We start from the raw sequence: 13,984 nt of genomic DNA, 5'->3' as shown, positions 1-13,984 counted from the left end.
TTCTCCCTTGAACTCTGGAAGGGTATCTCCAACTGCCTAATGGACATCTTCACCTGAATATCCCCATTATATTTCAAAATAAAAATTTCAATTGTAGGTATTTAGCCTGCATTCTTCCTTGCATTTACTATTTGAGATGATGTCATACCATTTAAGATTAAGAAGCCTGGAAATCATCATTCACTATACTCCCTTTCCCTCTCACTCATTTCTCATCAAATGCTAAGCTGATTTCCCCCTAAATATTCTAAGTCCCCCCTGGTTCCTCCACTTTGCTATGACCACACAGTTTCAGGTCCCCATCACTTTATGCTAAGCCTCTCTACCTACAACCTTTCACCTCCTTAGTACATCCTCCTTGTAGCCAAGGCTGAGCATTCAGCACTCCTGTTTAAAGCCCTTCAGTGTCTTCCCATCTTCTTTAGTGGCTCTCCCCAATATATATGCAAAGAGTAGGTCACAGGAGTGCCAGGGCTGCAGGAGGCGCCAGGTGGTCAGCCTTGGTTGTCAGCAGGCCTGACACTGGGCCAGTGTGGTGAGCATATACGACCCTTTCTCTGTGGGCCTTGATGTGAAAACACTTGAGCAATTCTGACAAGAGTATAACTCTTCATTACAACATTTAAAGCCTTTCCCTACATGGACCACACCCACACCCCCTTATCTCACATCACTTCCTTACTGGGGCATTTTTCTGTTAGTAGCTCCCAAATGCACTGTGCCCTTGGTTGCTTCCTGCCTTTTTCTTACCCTTTACTCCCCTACTCTCCCCACTTCTTCCCTCATACCGGCCTTTGCCACACTTTGAGAATCAATAATCTCCCAGCTCCTATTTTGTTAAACTATGGATTAGTGTCTCTTAAAGTCTGGTCTGTAAATAACATGCATCAGAATCACGTGGGGCTTGTTTGAAAAAAAAAAAAACCAAAAAACAAAAAACTGATTCCTGGGTCCCACCAAGGAATAACTGAATCATAATATTTGGACTTGGAACCCATAAAAATTCGCCACTTAAATCACCCCCCCATGTTTTTATTTTACACATTAAATTGTGTAAAACATTACTGTACACAAAACCTCACTGATATAGTTTACCAAACATGGTTAAGATATGCCATAAGATAGCAAAAACAAATAGAGTTAAATAAGAAAATTCAGTAAAATATTTACAAGAAAAAGAACATGAAAACTACCCTTCATTTAAAAAACAAATGGTTATATTGATGGTAGGGACTATAACTGATTCTAAGAATTAATGAGATATATCTTTATGACAATCTATATTCTAAGCAATTCCAATATTAAAGTAAAAAATAATTACCTGTTAGAGCAAATAAAAATACCTTAGAGAAATGTGCCTGGTAGAAAACATGATCAGTGTGGTATTTGGATTTTTTTAAAGCCAGTTTATTCCTCAAGCTCATGGTTCTTTGAAATTCTGTCATTATTCTCACAACAAATTTCTCTTCGAGGATATACAGTATGTTGATATTTGGGATTATACTTGTAGCACATGCACTGGTGAAGAATGATGTGGAGAACGAAAGCAAAAGAAATGTAGCAAAAAATTAAATTTCCTTACAACTTACAGCCCGTTGGTAAGTACTTGAGACAGGCAGAGTGACCTTCCTCCAGGAACTCAACTTGTGGAATGTGAATACTTTGTTAAGGGCAGAAGGCAATCTTAGTTTGACATTAGCCCCACCTCCAGGATCCTGGAAGTCTATTTTAACATATAAAATCCTTTTGGAAACTTCCTTTATCTCTATCCCCCAAGGTACATGTTAGCAATCATCCTCCAAGCATATGACTCACCAATATATGTCTCATCACTAAGGGTTTATTAGACAGTAGTAAGTGACCTTATCCTAACAACAGCTAGCCCCTCGAGGTCCTGGAAACCTTGTTTCCAAATTACTTAGAGACTTATACTATCCCAACCCCTTCCCAACTTGAAAGTATATAATCAGCCATTCCTCACAATCCCAGTGCAGCTCTTTCTGCCCACAGGTCCTGTCCTCTTCCTTTAATAAAACCACCTTTTTTGCACCAAAGATGGCTCAAGAATTCTTTCTTGATTGTTCGCTCCCAGATCCCAGCATTTCACATCAATGTATACATGATAAATAATTTTTATTTAATACCTTTCTTTCTCATGACTTAAGCTGTAGCTCATTACTCATAAATGGAACTTATTTACAGGCTTAATTGATGAACTTCCCCTTTGCATCTCCCTCCCTTGATTACGTTTTCCGATTTACGATTGCCAGTTATATTTACATTAATGTTTTCCTTCATAAAGCCAAAAGTCTGGAGGCAGAACTCTTTTACAATATCTATATAAAGGCTATATAATTCTGGGGGACCAAAAGTTTTAAACTGTGCAATGTTTAAGTGGTCTCGTGAATACTGGAATCAATATTTCCAAATTCTGAATGTGAGATATGGCTATATTGAAAAGTACATTAAACAAAAAAAATTTTAGATATTTGAATGAACTATTTAGTGAATGGTTTTACTTTTCCTCTCTAAGCCTTGGCTTTCTAGGCAAAATGAGAATAATCATCTTTATCACGAGCTTTGTATTAAATGAGATAAACTATGTAAACTACTCAGTATAATGCCTGGAGAAGATGGGTGACAAAGTTTAATTGTATCTGACATCCAAGGAAAGTATGAATTATCGACTCCCCTAATTTAAAAATAAACAGGATCCTGGAGATTTATTAGATCCAAACACAAGGAATATGAGGATAAGAGGGTAGGGCTTAGTTGCTTCTGCTTTTGACACTGAGTCCTTCTATATGGACACTATCTGCATCTATTCTTGCTCTTCCAAGCCTAGAGAAAGCAGCAAGTTCGTGCAAACTTCTCCTTAGTTCTAGGGCTGAGTTCAGGACCTCAAGCAGTTCCAACAGTTAGTCAGTTAGCTGCTGCCACTGAGCAGAAAATTAAATACACATACATACCCTATTTTCAGTGCTCCATAGAGGGTTCCATAAAGGAAGCCAGGAGGCAAAATAAATTAGATATAATGAGGTTAGTTAGGAGAAGATTTCTATTTACTTCTATAATTATTTAAGTTTATAAATAGAGAAAATAATTCTTTAATATATGATTAGCTTAGAAGAAAATGTAAAGATATAGTCAGTAATATAACAGGCAGATTAAAGGCTTTTTAGTCCAGAAAGTATTAATTAAACATGGAGGCCATTACACTGAGGTGGCCCTAATGCCTTAAGCCTGCGTAAACAAACCCAGACCTATACCTATAATGCCTCAAGGTTAAGAAATCAAAACCTGAGGACAACCAATCACAAACAGCCCACTAGGCTTTCCTAAATAAAAGCAACAGCTTAAGCAGTGGCCTTACTTTGCTTCCACCTGCTCTCCATAACAGTCCTTCCCCTACCTCTTGTCACAGAAATGCTCCTAACCATTTCCCATTTGGCACTGCCTGATTCAAATAGATTTTTTTTCCCTCAAATAAGCTTAATATGTGTAATTTACCTCAGTTTATCTCTTAACAATAGCTTCTTATAATAGTGTATTTGATGCAATTTTTAGGCACTGATACCCAAAATGTTAAGTTTTGCTTTTTATTTTTCTTCTTTTTTTTAACCAACCTCTGGTAGAGGTGTGTGATATTGTGATAGAAGTCTTCATCCCTAGTTCTTGGCACATGGCTCCTAAAACTCATAATTTCCTAAGAGCCGTCGGAGCATCATTTTTATAATATTTGGTCTTTTGTCCTTAGCTTCTGAAATAGTTCCAGAGTAATAAAGGTGAAAGGAGTGTCTCGTTAATTGTAGTGAGCCTAAGCACAACACTATTCGTTATTTAGGTGATTTTTGGAAAGCACCTAGATGGCCACAGGGTGGGGACTGGTTGCCTGGGGAACCAACCATGTAATTAGATGGTTGGAACTTTCAACCCCATCACCAGATCTCTGGGGAGGGGAAAAGAGCTGGAGGTTGAGTGAATCACCAGTGGTCAATGATTTAATCAATCATGACTATGTAATGAAGCCTTGATTAAAAAACAAAACAAGACAAAAAAAACCTAACCGAAAGGGTTTGGAGACCTTCTGGGTTGGTGAACACGTGGCAGTGTCTGGAGAGGGCACAAAAGCTCTGCACCCTTTTCCACCTTCCATACCTTCCCCTATGCATCTCTTCCATCTAACTGTTCCAGAGCTGTATCCTTTTACAGTACATCTATAATCTGGTAAGTAAGCTGTTTTTTTTTTCCTGAGTTCTGTGAACCACTCTAACAGCTTATCAAGCCTGAGAAAGTGGTTGTGGAAACCTCTGATTTATAGTCAGTCTGACAGAAGCATGAGTGATAACCTGGTCTTGCGTATGAAGTGGGGACGGTGGGGGTGGGTGGTCTGGGGAGACAGAGCCCTTAATCTGTGGGGTTTGCATTGACGCCAGGTAAATAGTGTCAGAATTGAACTGAATTATAGGACACCCAGTTGGTATCCACAGAGAATTAGGAAAACCCACACATTTGGTGGCCAGGAGTATTGAAGTCTTGGGTATGAGTAAGGTAGTAAGTAGAGGGAAAAACGGTTTTTCCTTTCAAGGTTCTAATGATAAATGAAGTGAAGATGAAGGGGCTCCTGGGTGGCTCAGTCAGTTGTGTCTGCCTTGGGCTCAGGTCATAATCTCAGGGTCCTGGGTTCAAGCCCCACATCCAGCTTCCTGTTCAATAGGGAGCCTGCTTCTCCCTCTCCCTCTGCTCCCCACCCCCGCTTAAGCTCTCTCTCAAATAAATAAATAAAATCTTAAAAAAAGAAATGAAGATGAAGAGAAATAGGAATTTATAACATACAAACTATATATGCTATTCCCTAAATTTGAGTTGAAATTAACATCAAAGTATAATTTTATTAGGGCGAATGATTTCAAGGCAAGTTGATTATATTTACTTTCAGAAAACACTTCTTCACATCATAAGACTAGTTTGACTTTTTGAACTAAATTTTCTATCTCTACATCTAGAAAGAATGCCCAGATCAGTGCACGGACATTTGGCAATATCTCAAAGTGTGATTATTCCCTTAGACAGTGTGTGAACAGCCTTTACACATCTGTCTGCTCCACCATAGTATGGATATGCCCGGACAATAGTCATCTTTTTTATAGTCAACACATTACTCATATTAACTGCTTAATAAATATGTGTTGAAATATTTGTCAATGTCATTTAAATTTTTATTATTCATCTTATTATTCATTCATTTTGAATATTCATGGTTACTTAAAAAATTTGTTTAAAAATATCTTCCTGCAAGTTGGAAACAACAGAAAAAATGGAGCAGACTATATTATTTGTTTCAAATATTTTCTGCCTTAATACATCCTTTGTCTGGTGACATCAGGCTTAGCTATATGACCTGCTTCGGACAATGAAATGTGAGCCAAAGTGATGTAAGTCACATATGAGCTAAAGATTTAAGAGCTTTTACATGGTTCTACCATTGCTCTTTTCCCTCTGCCAGAAAACACCGTTTTCTGGAAAGGGACTGTCCCTTCCACTTGTGCCCCCAAATGAAAAAGACATATGAAGTAGAGTTGTAGTCAAACTGTACTATGGAAACACAATATAAACCTTTGTTGTTTTAAACCATTCAAATGCTGACTTTGTTGCTGCAACATGACCTAGTGAAAGGTAGTTCATACGGGGTGAGATTACTAAAAATACCCTTTGCTTATGAAACTCTGATTCAATTATTCAAAATAATCATGGAATCCTAAAATGTAGATCTCAAAGGAAACTTGGTAATTATATAATCTAACCCCTTCATTTTACAAGTGAGGAAAATTAGAGACCTATGAGCTTAAATGATGCATTTACGGACAGGCAACTAACTGATGATGGACCAGGGCCTGAATCTGAATGTCCTGACTCTACATATTTAAAAATTGATGCTGCTGTGTATTTAAACATATAAATAATTGTTCTTCAACTACATTTAGAAGGAAAGATAACTAAAATTATAAAAGATAAGAAATCACAATAATTCATCTACTTATTGCTGCTAACTCGCGGTTCATTTTTCCAATAGTGATACTCAATTTGCTAAGAGTTGTTTTCCTTCTCTCCCTCTCCTTGTGCTCAAAACTACAGATCTGGCACTGACTGGCCAGACCATTACTTGTTGAATAGACTTGGTCTCTGCGTGAAGCAGATGGAACTGTCCTGAGATTGAACCATAGACGCAATCTCATTAGCTGCCTGCTCTCACTAATTTGCCTACAGTAGGCTTATTTTAAAGGGTTAAAGAATTTTGAATTTAGAGAAAAGAATTATTCATCAGGAATTATCAGGACAATTACGTAAAGAACCAAAAAGACGACAGTGAGAGTAATCTAGGTTACAGATGAGCAATTCCTGCCTCTGCAGAAATTAGTCACAAGAGTGGGATAGCAGTTGAAACTGTAAACGCTTTTAATTTGGAAAGGTTTTAAAGGTGAAATAAATACTTAATTATCTAGGAATAATAATTTTTTTTAAAAAACCTCCTGATTTGTTGTGTTTGTCAAAATTTCTCCAATGCAATTACTTCCACCATTGCAAATTAGAGTGGTTTAATAACAGACATGCAAAATTCCTGAATGTTTACCTTTTGGCTTTTGTGAACTAGTATGAGGCTTAGAACCTGACAGACCTGAGTTTAAATCTTAATTTTATCACTTGTAACTGTGTTTTAAATATTTTACATGAGCTATCTTGGCCTTAGGTGTCTTAATTGGCTTCAGAATAGCTACTGTGTAGGATCACTGTAAGAATAGACATATATAGCTGAAACCTCTCCTACTATTTTGCTCTATTTTGCTTAACCTACTCCAGCTATGTTGAACACCTTGCAATATCTCAAACACTGTAGGCACATTCCTGCCTCAGGACCTTTGTACTTGCTATTTTCTTTGCCGAAATAGTCACCCAGATATCCTCACGTCTCACCTGCTCTCTTTCTTTCATCCTTTGCTTTTCTCCAAAGCACTACTACCAGCTCACAATTACATATTGTGCTTATTTATTTGCACAATAATTTACGATAGCAAGGATTATGGTCTCTCTGTTGACTACTGCATCCTCAAAGCCTAGAACAGTATCAGCCATATGGACTTCGTAGATATTTGTGGAATAAATGAAGTGATTGAATTAAAAACTTTTAACATTTATTCATTATCCTGTCTTGAGGCTAGGGATGACTAATCTTACCTTGATTTCCCTCTAGAACCAAGAAACTTTTGGTTGCAGCCAAAACCATTCCGCTCTAAATAGTCCTGCCTATTCTTACCACAGTGTCTTCTCTCATTCTGTGTCCCTTACTGTTATTATTGTCTTGGATTTTCCATTTAATAGAACTTTGCTGAGAACAAAGGAAAAGCTAGGGAATATTGGACAACCTACCTAACATATTGCTGTAAAACTTTGGAAAAATCACTGCTTTTTATTAGATTGGGAAAGAAACTCTAGAAGATTGATTAAAAAGTATTAACAATATCAACAAATAAGACCTAGTGCTAGACGACTGAGTGACTGTCCTTCTCTGATTTCACTGTTATGGCGAAAACATAAGAGGAAAATAAAGAATGGCATGTTAATAAACACAACAAATAATGCATGCCCAGTAATTTATAATCCATGTTTTGCATTGATAATGAAAGGCATTGTAGTCTTTTGGTGCCCCAAGTAACAAATATAATCTCTGAAAGAAAAACAGCTTAAAGTAATGAACATTTATTTAGATAAAGAGCTAAGCTATTTGTCCTGAGAAAATATGGAAACACATTTATCCCCAATTCTAGCGCCAACTCTCAGTATTAATCAGACACTAACTTAATTTCATAGGGCAAATCTATGAAGGAGAAAATTCTGAGCGCTCAATTCAAACCTGAGCCAAAGGCAGACACTTAACTGACTGAGCCACCCAGGCACCACCTTTTTTTTTTAAGATTTTATTTATTTATTTGAAATGAGCAATAACATTTAAAAGATAACTAAAAACTCATTTTTGTTGTCCACTTGACTTTCAAAATATGATATTTTAATACCATTAAGGATAATTTTTGAAAATCACCAAAAATGAGAAAAGAATGCAGAGCACCTGTGTGGTTCAGTCAGTCAAGTGTCTGACTCTTGATTTCGGCTCAGGCCCTGATCTCAGGGTGGTGAGATTGAGCCCTGTGTGGGGCTCCACCCTGGGCATGGAGCCTGTGTAAGAGTCTCCCTCTCCCTCAGCCCCTCCCCTCCTTTCTTAAAAAAAATGAAAAAATGCAATTCTTCAGAAAAATCTGATTCACCTTAGATAAGTATAAAAAAAAGAAGCTAAAATTAATTCTGCTGTATTATTTAGGGAACAGTGAGTAACCTTTATGAAGTAGAAATCATTTTAAGATGATGAGATAATTATTTTATGAAGAAGCAAATATATCTTTTTCTCTAATAATTATGTAGGCAATTTACAACATGCTGTTGTAGGGATATTAACTAACACAGTGAATACGAAATTTTTAAGTGTCTCCACACATGTAGAATTTTAAAGGAGAGTGGGTGATTACTGCCTAATGAATAACATCAACTTTCTGTGACTCATTGAGTAAATTTAAGTCTTTCTTGATAATGGCATTAAGATTGGATAAATCAGACCATCTCTTTATAGATTCTATTTGTTCTTTATATCTGAGACAGATTGAAAAGAAAGTATTCTTTAAAATAACTCTATTCAAATTTGGTTACTTCATAATTGCTGAAGGGTTTCAAGAAGACTGGATAGTACCCCAAAGTCACGGAAGTTATTTATATAACTTTAATAGTCATTCCATCAAACCACGTTTTATTTACATACCGTGACCATGCTTTGAAGATGGATTAAAACAATGACTTTTAGATTAGTCTAAATGTGGCATTTACATAGAAAATGTTCAATTTACCTCCAAATGTATAAAAGACAAGTGAAATATAGCCATAAATGACTTTTCTGATTCACGGTTGCTTTATTGTGATAATTTCTTTAAACCCCTTCACAACAGAGTCCTATGTCAAGGTTGCATAGAGAGTTATTACAAGGTGCTCTCAGCCCCCAGTAATGGACTATAAGAAAGTCTTATTCCAATAAAATTCTCTCTTAATACATCAAAAGCAAAAAAAAAAAAAAAGATCTTCCTGAATTATTAAAATTCAGTTGACTCCATACATAAGAACCAGTTTTGCAAATTGTGGAACATAGAAGAAAACAACTGGGAGAGTAGTAGCAAATTCATTTCAACTCCGTGTAAAGGGGAATGTCTACATGCTGAGGAAGCAAAAGTGAACGTCACTTCCTGAACCTTGCTCTAATATTCTCCATGTCCCATGTGCTCATCTAGAAGGAAATAAAGAGTGTAGGACATTGGCATGCCCCTGGTAGGAGAGCAAGGCACCACTTTTATTTAAAAATAAGTAACATAAATATATAGCTTGTAGCCAAAGGTGACTCTTTTTTTCTCAAATTCAAGGGACTTTATTTCAAAATTCAAGAGGAAGAATCATTGATCCATTCAACTAATTCTATCCTAATAGTTAAAACTTTCTTGTGTTTATTATATTCTGAGCAGCATGTTAAGGCTCTTCCACATTATCATTTCAAGGGAATCACTACATACAAGCTAAGAGCACAGAATGCAGAGCAGACCACAGGATTCTAGTCCCAGCTCAACCATTCACTAGCAGTATGGCCTTGGGCAAGTAAATCAACTTGTACATGCCTCAGGTTCTTCAGCTATAAAACGGAATTAATGACAAATTCTACTTGATAGGTAGGTTAAGTATATTAAATGGGAATGATGCTTGCAAGGCTTATATTGCTTACCTTCTCTCCTAAAGAATCCCTTTGAGGAGAGAGATATGTTTATATTTTACTATTTTAATGATTCCTACCATCATCATGTTCTCAATAAAGTTCTCAAGAGAGATTTATTGGGTCATGCAGAACTTGTGATCACCTGCATTTGAAATCAAGAGCTTGATCAATTACAGGCTCCTAGGATCTACCCAGACATACTAAACATCTGGGGCTATACTTGAGAGACTGTATCTCCAGTGAACATTTCAGCTCTCTGATGTACCAAAGGCTGAGATACACTGATATAGTGATCTGAGTCTTGGTCTCATTCTATAAAATGCCAATGATTATAACAGTATTTATTTATAGAGTTGTTGTAAGCATTAAATGGAATATACCATATAAAAAATGTTAACACATTAAAAACTTGTACGATTTGCTATTATTTTGTTTATTTGACTGGAACATTTTCAAGAGTGCTAAGAGATAAGGGTAGAAAAGAAGGCTAAGACCAGGTTGTGAAAGTTTTAAAATCAGGTACAACAAAAAAAAGTCTGAAGTGTTTTAACATGGCAGGCAATATCATCATGTCTTGCCAGCAAATATATTAACACAGAAAGAAGTTGGCCTGCCTAAAAATTAAACGAAGTGAAGCTTCAAATTGGTTTTTTAAACTATAGAAATAGTGCGCTAGAGAATAAATCAAATAATTACAATTACTTAGAGTGTAGCAATAAAATCACCCACTCAGAGAGAGTTCTTTGTATGTAATTATAGGTTCATAATTACAAGACCCTTAAAAAAAAGAGATGCGTGCTTTAGAGGTTACATATTCATCTCCTTGAAAGCTAACTGCAGCAAGTGCTAGAAATGTTAATATGTATTGCATTGGCATTACAAAGTTCTTTGCTATAAAATGTACTGTAAACTCACTTCACCTTGCATTTTATGTGTCTTATTTCTTTTGCTTCCTTTTTCTCCCACCTGTACTGCTCAACATAGCATTTCCCTTCCTCACTTCCTATTGCATGGGCCCCCTTGAAGTTTCAAGGAGGATGAATAAGGATTTAAATAACAACCCTTTTCAACAAATACATCACCAAAAAACCAAAATCCCGTGTGTGTGTGTGTGTGTGTGTGCGCACACATGCGTATTGCAATCAGGTAAATTTTACCGTTCAGTTATTTAAAGTTTGACCTGGATTTTCTGTAGCTGCCTTGAGCTACCTATGTACAGAATGTACTCCTGTCTCTATCCAACCTCTAATATGCACTCAGATGTAAACTGTACAAGTAACAATCTCACTGGCTACAGAAGGTGACCCAGATTATACAACACTGTGCGTTAATGCCAAGTCGTCTTGTTCAATGGCAGCTGCTCTATGCTTTGCCTTATTGATATTCAGATTCAACAGACACAAATCACATAGCCCCTTTGAAAAGCACACACTCTGCCTGTCTTCGTTTTAAATGTATTCAATAGCTACTGTCCTTCATACATGCACAGCTGAGGCCATTCGGTCTCCTTTGATATTCCACACTGGGATACATCTGACAAGATACCCTAGAAACATTACTTCTGTTTTTATTTGGGGAAGTTTGTGGAATATAATATCTTCATTTATAAAACAGAAACAAACACAATAGAAAAGAAGCCCATTTCTCTTTGGTGCTTTGAACCATTATCCTTTGGGAAAAATTGAGACTATCTCCTTGATTATGAGAGCGAAGGTGGCAACATAAAGTTCTTTAAAAGTGAAGATAAATACATAGTATTGGGAATAAAATACAATATAGCTTTTGATGAACTTCCTTTTAAAGGATATCAATTATCAAGTGCCAAATCTATTTTTTGTAAAAGTGTAAACAAAATAAAATACCTTCTTTTCTATATGGCCATTTCAACCCCCTGCTCACCACCACTGAAAGGGTTAAAAAAGAACATTTTCTATGTCTAATTATTGGAAATCATAGAATCACAATTTTATTCACACTGACCGGTACCCCTGACTTGTTTAACGCAGGACACTTGCTTGTATCAAATTCTCTGTACTTCTTTTTTAAGAGTTGTATTCTGTAGAACATGCAACATTATCAACTATTTGCTAGAAATATTTAAGTCAGGAAGGGTGCCAAAAGTTCAATAAATGGAAAAAGCTTACTTTTTATGTAGGTGAGCAGTGAGAAACTGAGGTAGAAGATGAGAAAGTAGTTAATTTTCATAAGCGCCATGGTCTTAGTAGGAGGACAGGCTCTGAGGTGTTGCTGGTGGTTCTGGTCCAAGTCCGCTCGTGACTCCCTGTGTGAGTCAGAAAACAGCAGGTGCCCCAGAGTCTCCTGATGCCATCCCTGCCTCTGTCCCTCCTACAGCTCCTTCACTGGAAAACACAGGGACTTAGATTCAAAAAGCAGTTGTGCTTCTAAGCATGTTACAGGGGAGGATGGGGTGACTTTTCAAACCTGGTGCAGATTTTTTTCAGGCTGGACTGGATTCATCCCCCTCTTGGGTCATTTCTAATAGTTGTCTACCATTGTTATTGCTTGTGAAGATTGCTTTATACCATTCTAGAACATAGTTTGATAGACATACAGATGGTAGTTGATAGATGTAAAAATCATTTTTCTTCTCATTTTTTTAAATAATGATATCATACTATGTGTGTTATCATGCAGCTTGCTTTTCTCACTCAGCAATATGTCTCATATTTTGACACATTATAAAATCTATCTAGCTCATGCTTTTTAATGCTGCATGGCATCCCACAGTATGGATGTACCACACCATAGCTTAGTTGTTTTAACATATGTTGTACCATAGCTTATTTATCCTTTTCTGGGCATCAGTGCTGTTTCCAGCTTTCTTTATGCAAATACTAATTCAATAAGAATTATTTTTACACACTTGTTTGTACAAATGCAGAAGAGTTTTTTAAAAGAGTTTCTCTAGGGGCGCCTGGGTGGCTCAGTTGGTTAAGCGGCTGCCTTCCGCTCAGGTCATGATCCTGGGGTCCTGGGATTGAGCCCCAGCATCTGGCTCCCTGCTCAGCAGGGTGTATGCTTTCTCCCTCTGCCCCTCCCCACTTCTGCTCGCTCTCTCTCTCTCTCACTCTCTCGCATGCAGTCGCTCTCTAATAAATAAATAAATTTTTTTTAAAAAAGAGTTTCTCTAGGGCAAATGCCGAAAAGGGCAGAAATTTGGGGTTTTACATTGCGTTCATTTTTTAGTTTAATAGATACTTCACAAAATTTCAACTCTTCTCATCTGTGTGTGAAGAAAACTGTTTCTCTATACTTTCCTCAACCTTCAGTAATATCAAAGGGTAAAAGTTCCATCTAAATTTCAGTGGAGAGGGTAGTGAATATATGAAACAAGAATGGCCATTTGTTGATAATTTTTGAAGTGGGCTATTGGGCATACAGGGGTTCATCATACTATTTATTCTGCTTTTGTATAGATTTTTAAAATTAATAATAAAACTTGAGATTTTTAATTTGCATATTTAAAGATTGAGCAACTTTTTGACATTTGTATTTTCTCTTCAGTGATTTGCAACTCATATCTTGTTTACTTTTCTGTTAGCTCTTTTTCTCATTTTATTTATATGGCTGTAGCATTTCTTTATAAATACTGGATCTTGATTCTTAGTCAGATGTTTTAAGTATGGAAAACATTTGCTCCCAATAGATTCATTGTCCTTTAAGTTTCCTGTAGTTTTTCTTTATAGTTTTAAGTTTTTGTTTAAAAATTTACTGTCTTACACACATTTACTTATTTTATGACCTTTGCTTTTCGTCTTATTAAAGAAAGATTATAGAAGAGTCATTATATAACTTAATTTGGGGATAATTTCATGTATTTTCAATGTTGAATCTTCCCATATCTGAATAGGCATACACTATGTATGTAATACATAAATTGTAGCACAATATGTAATACATATTGAGTCATTTATATATCAGACACTTTCTAAGGCTTTGTATGCATTCTCTCATTTAGTCTCCACCATAACACTATGAGGTAGGTTCTAATTTTTTCCATTAAGATGATAAAAACACAAACATTCAGTAATTTGTCTCAGGTGTCAAAAAGCACAAATAACAACAAAATTATAAATGATAAGAGATATAATGATTAAAAAGAGGAAT

At 36.3% G+C, this 13,984-nt stretch overlaps 1 protein-coding gene across 2 annotated transcripts in view; it reads right to left on the bottom strand.

The window, feature by feature from the left end:
* The window catches only part of CRB1 (crumbs cell polarity complex component 1), a 201,495-nt gene extending 189,298 nt beyond the window's left edge, over nt 1–12,197 (bottom strand). For both annotated transcript variants that reach the window (XM_034666977.1, XM_034666978.1), the window contains exon 1: nt 12,001–12,197. In XM_034666977.1, coding sequence (XP_034522868.1) covers nt 12,001–12,070 — 70 coding nt within the window. In that variant the 5' untranslated portion in view covers nt 12,071–12,197. The remainder of the gene's footprint in view (nt 1–12,000) is intronic.
* Between the last annotated feature and the right edge of the window lie 1,787 nt (nt 12,198–13,984).

Source organism: Ailuropoda melanoleuca, chromosome 8 (genome assembly GCF_002007445.2).
Source record: "Ailuropoda melanoleuca isolate Jingjing chromosome 8, ASM200744v2, whole genome shotgun sequence".
In the NCBI taxonomy this organism is placed as follows: Eukaryota; Metazoa; Chordata; class Mammalia; order Carnivora; family Ursidae; genus Ailuropoda; species Ailuropoda melanoleuca.
The sequence above is the reverse complement of the archived record's forward strand: the minus strand, read 5'-3'. Positions and strand labels throughout refer to the sequence as shown.